This window comes from Dendrobates tinctorius, unplaced genomic scaffold (genome assembly GCF_039654945.1).
Source record: "Dendrobates tinctorius isolate UK_male_01 unplaced genomic scaffold, ASM3965494v1 ptg000150l, whole genome shotgun sequence".
NCBI classification, from domain to species: Eukaryota; Metazoa; Chordata; class Amphibia; order Anura; family Dendrobatidae; genus Dendrobates; species Dendrobates tinctorius.
In genome coordinates, this window is record NW_027361817.1 from 644,913 (window position 1) to 651,320 (window position 6,408).

General features: G+C 45.1%; 1 protein-coding gene across 1 annotated transcript; it reads left to right on the forward strand.

The window, feature by feature from the left end:
• Positions 1–429: 429 nt before the first annotated feature.
• LOC141049830 (hemoglobin subunit beta-2-like) lies at positions 430–5,142 on the forward strand. The gene is made up of 3 exons (XM_073546638.1): positions 430–689; positions 3,168–3,390; positions 4,943–5,142. Exons 1-3 carry the CDS (start codon positions 598–600, stop codon positions 5,069–5,071), a joined length of 444 nt encoding a protein of 147 aa, XP_073402739.1. The 5' UTR covers positions 430–597; the 3' UTR covers positions 5,072–5,142.
• Positions 5,143–6,408: the final 1,266 nt, after the last annotated feature.

A 6,408-nucleotide genomic window follows, 5' to 3' on the forward strand; every position in this document is an offset into this window, starting at 1 on the left:
CCCACTGTATGTGTGTGTGTCTAGATCTATTCATTCTTTGTGCGGGGAAACCTGTCATTGGGCTCCATTATATGTCCATTTAGCTATCCTGCGAGAAAATCTCGCCAGACGGATGTCAAACTGACCCTTACATGCGATTAAAATCGCATCAATGAAGAAAAATCGCATCAAAAACGCATCACTGGTTAAGATACCTTTGTGCGATTTCGGACCGTTAAAATGGGACCGATTTTTTATTCGTTGTGTGTGACTCCAGCTTAAGTGTGCAAATCGCATGTGTGCTTTGGGGGGGAGGGGGGGTTGGCGCTGAACCGAATTCTTGCCCCAGGTGCCAGAAATCCTAGATACACCTCTGCTTGGCGAGGTTAATTCAGGAGCTCAAAGATTCTGTGTCTCATCAAGTCAGTGCTCAGGGCACGCCCTCTAACACTTTTTTTTCTAAGCTATCAAATCATTTTAGTTAGCAGGAGAATGACACAGCAAAAATGTACATGGATGGAATGGAGGACGGTCACTATAAAAATTACACTCTGGCTCTAAGAGGTACAGCACGCTGCAAGATATCGATATCTGACAACCGCCAATCCAACAGCAACAATGGTGCACTGGACTGCCGAGGAGAAAACTGCCATCACATCTGTCTGGGCCAAAGTTGATGCTGAGCAGGTTGGGCACGATGTCATGACAAGGTAACAAGATGGAAATATCATCTCTCTTCTATTAATACTTATACCTTCATTATATTACGTGTTCTTATTTGTCTTTTTTCCTTCTAACGCTTCATATAGTTCAGATAAATCATTGTAAAAACCTATGGCATAGAATGCTCTGCTATGGTTTCCTCCACAACATTTTATATCTTTGTTTGCTGTTAGTTCCGGTTTTGTACAGTGTTTTAAAGGGGCTGCTCAAAAATGTTAACCCCTTTATAGCATTACGATTTTCTGTTTTTTGCTCCCCTTCTTCTCAGAGCCATAACTTTTCTATTTTTCCATCAATATGGCCACGTAAGGGCTCATTTTTGGTAGGACGAGTTGTAATTTTGAATACCATTGATTTTACCATGTAGTGTACTGGAGAACGGGGAAAAAATTCCAAGTGCGGTGAAATTGCAATAAAAATGCAATTCCACAGTTGTTTTTTGTTTTTTTTTTCTTTTACCATGTTCACTAAAGGCTAAAACTGACCAGCCATTAAAATTCTCCAGGTCATTAATAGTTTGCAGATACCAAACATGTATAGGTTCTTTTTCATTTCAGTGGCGAAAAACAAATAAAAAAATTTGTTAGAAAAAAAATGGTGCCACATTCTGAGACCCGCAGCGTCTTCATTTTTTGGGCTCGGTAGCTGGGTGAGGGCTTATTTTTTGGACCATTAATATAATTTTGGGGTAGATGCGATGTTTTGATCACCTGCTATTGTATTCTATTGCAATGTGGCAGGGACCATAGTGCAGAAACAACAATGTCCACTGCTGAAATGTTTCAAGCGCACTCAGCCACAGGATGGATTTTTGTTGTGCAAATAAATATGACAAGTTTTTAAATTCCCTGTGCTATGACTTATTGTTTTGTAGTTTGTTATCAGGATAAGCTATTCTCACTTATTAACTCACCACCACTGCTCCGATGCTTCCTCTGTCCTGTATTGATGATGTTCTTCTAATCAAACTCATGTGACCGCTGCAGTCAATCATCAGCCACAGTTAGCGTGTGAATGCTAAGGCTTGTGATTGGGTGCAACCGTCACGTGAGCGTGGTCAGAATATCAACACTGCAGCACAGATCACAAAAACCAGAGGGACTATCGTGCAGCTATGCTGGATTCATGTAGGAGTTCGAAGTATACATGTGTTTTTATTAGTAAATTTTACTATTTTAGTGCATTGCATTTGGTCATAATTTTAAGACTTTGTGCAACTCCATTATACCCATACAGATCCAATACTATTAAAAGCTGAGGGTTTACTGCAGTCAGAGGCGTAGCTAGAGCTTTTGCCGCCCGGGGCTGTTCCCGAATTTGGTGCCCCCCCCGGGCGGTGAATGGCCTGCTCGGATGCGGGGTCTGGAAAGGAATAAAATGGCCGCGCTTGGGAGGGGGTACCGGCCTGGGCGGTTACTGGTTAGGGATGTTAATGATTAATCACACAGACATTCTGACACACTGCCTGCGACAGTGCTCCCAGGCAGCACAGACAGTAATGTGCAGGCTCAGCTCCGCCTCCTCTGCCCCTGGCCGCAGTATAAGTTACACTAAAGGTACTGTCACACTTAGCGATGTACCAGCGATCCCGACCAGCGATATGACGCAGTCAGGATCGCTGGAACATCGCTAAGTGGTCGCTAGTGAGCTGCCACACAGGCAGATCTCACTAGCGACATCGCTGGGGATGGGGATCGCTACTTACCTGTCACACCAGGCGATCCTGCGTCCTCCCGCCCGGCTCCACGCGTCGCTCGTCCTCACAGCAGGAAGCCCAGCAGGAAGCTGACGACGAGAAACAGTCCAGGACGTTCTCGCGCGATCAGCGATAACCAGCGGGGGAGCCGGTCGTAGGTAAGTATCAGACACAGAGATATCGCTAGCAATATCGCTATAACGTCACTAGTTATAGCGATATTGCTAGCGATATCTCTTAGTGTGACATGCCCTTTACACAGGCTGCCTGCGGCTGCCTGATGTGTGTGTGACTGTGTGACACTGACGAAGGAAGCCGCCCGCAGGGAGAGCTCAGCAGCTGACTGAGCATGGAGGGAGGCTGGGGAGAGGCAGAGCGTCCTCCTCCCAAATGGTGAGTGACCCACCTGCGCTAGCTGCTGCCAAAATCTCCTGCTATACACACAGTCTTCTCCTGTCATTGTGCCTCGGCCGCCTCCACGCTTCTCTCCCACAGCACAGAGAGGAGGAATTTCTGCTCCTGCCATGCTGCGCCGCCCCCACACACGTGCCGCCTGGGGCGGCCCGCCCCCCCGCACCCCCCTTCCTACGCCACTGACTGCAGTTAAACTTTGAACTAAATAGATCATCAATTGTCAACATTATCCATATTGTTCCCTCAAAAATATATTTATACTCATATTATATACATAAAATTTAGCATGATTGATATTTTTTTACATTTCTTAAAACATACAGTATGTAGAAATACATTATTTTTTCCTCGTTAGGCTGCTGGTCGTGTACCCCTGGACAAAGACATATTTCAGCTCCTTCGGAGACCTGTCCAATGTCACCGCTATCTCTGGCAATGTCAAGGTGAAGGCTCATGGCAAGAAAGTGACCGAAGCTATTACCAGTGCCATCCAACATCTGGATGATGTGGAAAAGCACCTGGCTGACGTCAGCAGATCCCATGCCCAGGAACTCCTTGTGGACCCTGAGAACTTCAAGGTAAGGAAGTACCGATTACAAAGTAAATATATTTCAGTTTTCTCACGCAAATTCTTATCTATGAAACTGAAAGCTGCTGAATGGCGTACAGAAGGTTATATTTATGCTGATGACACTCAGATCTACCTCTCTGACCCAGACATCACCTTTCTGCTGTCCAGAATCCTGGAGTGTCTATCAGCAACATCATCCTTCTTCTCCTCTCGCTTCCTCAAACTCACTGCGGACAAATTTGAACTCCTCATCTTTCCTCCATCTCACAGATCTTCCTTACCTGATCTATCTATCACAATTAATGACATCACGCTTCCCCCCGTACCAGAGTTATGCTGCCTCGGAGTAACCCTTGACTCTGCCCTGTCCTTCAAACCGCACATCTAAGCTCTTTCCACCTCCTGTCATCCATCCTTTTTTCAACCTTCAATCTACTAAAATGCTTGTGCATGCCCTCATCATCTCCCACCTCGACTAATGCAACATCCTTTTCTGTGTCCTCCCTGCTAAAACACTCGCACCACTCCAGTCCATCCTTAGCTCTGCTGCCCGAGTAATTCATCTCGCTCCTCGCTACTCCTCCGCTTCTCCCTTCTGCAAATCTCTTCACTGGCTCCCATTCCCTCAGCGTATCCAGTTTAAATTACTAATACTGACCTACAATCTATAACCTGTCTCCTCCATATATCTCTGAACTAATCTCCCGATATCTTCCCTCACGAAATCTCTTGCCACAGAGATCTCTTTGCTACACTTATTCACTCCTCACCCAATCGCCTCTAAGACTTCTGCCCAATATCCCCCACCCTTTGCAATTCTTTGGCCCAACTCTTCCGACTATCAACCACATTTGGATCCTTCAGACGGAACCTGAAAACCCACCTCTTCAGGAAAGCCTACAGCATGCAATGACCCCACTGCCTCCTCACCACTACCTGTGCTACCGCCTCACCAACAGAGGAGCTGCTGCAACTCTCCAACCTACTGTCTCCTTGACCACCATCCTGTAGAATGTAAGCCCGCAAGGGCAGGGTCCTCTCCCCTTTGTATCAGTCTGTCATTGTTAGTTTGTTTACTGTAAGTGATGTCTGTAATTTGTATGTAATCCCTTCTCATGTACAGCACCATGGAATCAGTGGTGCTATATAAATAATAATAATAATAATATTTCCAGTCTTGGACACTTCTGCACTCAAAAAGCAAATGTTACTTTATTCTTACCTCTGACGGCAGGCTACTATTATTTATAGCATCATTCACTTATAATTTTCCTTCCCTTTTGATAAAATGTTGTGAAAAAGCTTCCCACCGTGTATCACTGGCTAGTGGTGCAGGTCCTTTTTTACATAATGGTGTACTTTATCCACAGTGATCTGAATATTGAACTATCATGTGAACCAATCTATGTGTGTGAATGTTAATACAGTATATCTTATTATATTAGACGAGCATCACAATGTCACATATGTTATGTTATATTTCCCCTGAACTAATCACTTGTATCTCCTGTTGCCCTCTTTGGATTATCCTTAATAAACTGTTTGCTCTTCTTCCACAGCTTCTGGGAGACGTTCTGGCCATCGACTTGGCCTCCAAGATGGGATCTGCATTCACCCCTCAGGTCGAGGCTGCCTGGGATAAATTCAACCGTGTCCTGGTGGCTGGTCTGAGACAAGGCTATTTCTAAATCCCCAAGATATTCCATGTGAAAATGTTGTCACTGGCATCTAGAGAGGAAAATAAAAAGAATTTCTGAAATATCCGAGTTATTGCAAATTTCCTTTTTCTTGTTACGCACGAAACGCTCTTAATTCAAACACATGAATTAACAAGTTTAAGCCAAAGGATCATTTATATCTGCCAACCCGTGGCCCAAAACAACTGCTGTCCAACTAGTTGTAGCTGATTTGTAGTTGTGTAATAGCCTGGATACGCAGGCAGTCTTGGCTTCAGTTGCGCACTGAATGGTCTTTAATAGATCATTTAGTGCACGCAGGTTGCTATTCTCAGCAGCATAGGTCCTGATTAGAGTGGTGAATGTGCTACTGAGAATGATGATCTTTAGTGCAAGCCAAAGGATCACAGCTTCTTATTTAATGGGCCCAAATAACCCCTCATTTGATGGACCCAAACAGCCCCTCATTTGATAGACCCAATGTTAGGCCTCTTTCACACTTCAGTTTTTTGTGTCAGTTAAAATCCGCCAAAAGGACGGATAGCGGATCCGTATTAGTACTGATGACAATGGATGCCACCCGTCCGTTTTTTTGACGGATCCGCCAAATGAAGAATTTTAAAGGAATCGCAGGACAGAGAGAGAGAGATTTTTTTTTGGTCCGGCGCCCAGACAGAATTTCGGGTTAAATCAGTGTCTGGATGATCCGCCGGCCAAAAAAACGTTGCAAGCTCCGTTTTCAAATCTTTGAGGATGGTGACGGACAGCAACATTTTGGCGGATCCGCACAAAAACGGATGCTACGGACGGCAACCCGTCAAGATCCGCCAATAATGAAAGTCAATGGGGAAAAAAACGGATCCTCAAAGAAAAATGACGGATCTGTTTTTTTCCCAAATCGACGGATCTTGACTGATTGTCAAAAACGGAAGTGTGAAAGAGGCCTTAGGAATCTGTGTCCTGCCATACTTATACGGAGATCCAGATCCTCACATTTGTCTCCAGAGGCTAAGTCCTTTCAGCCAGCTTCTGAGCATGCTCGTGGAATGAGCTCCCATTGGAGTTCAGGAGTCAGGTGCTCAGGTCCTGCTCCTGATTCCATTGGTTCAGCTCAGGGCTCTGGAGATTTCCGGCAGGTCCCGTACGCTATAAAAAGTGCGCATGTCTGTTCTGCCATGCGCTAGTATTTTCATACTTGCTGCTGTATGTTTGTTGATGGTTGCTTGGACTGGTGAATGACTCATTAAATACCCCCCTCCTTGGTTATTACATTTGTGTGAGTGATTGTGTTCAGCCAGTACTAGCGCCAGCGCGCCTAGTTCCATCTTTGTCAGCAGCTTAGCGTCTGC

Bases quoted from the DNA above. Each gene is read 5' to 3' on its own strand.
- LOC141049830 (XM_073546638.1), top strand. From the start codon at position 598: ATGGTGCACTGGACTGCCGAGGAGAAAACTGCCATCACATCTGTCTGG. The intron at 690-3,167 runs GTAACAAGATGG...TTTCCTCGTTAG, and splicing joins GGGCACGATGTCATGACAAG to GCTGCTGGTCGTGTACCCCT. The intron at 3,391-4,942 runs GTAAGGAAGTAC...CTTCTTCCACAG, and splicing joins TGGACCCTGAGAACTTCAAG to CTTCTGGGAGACGTTCTGGC.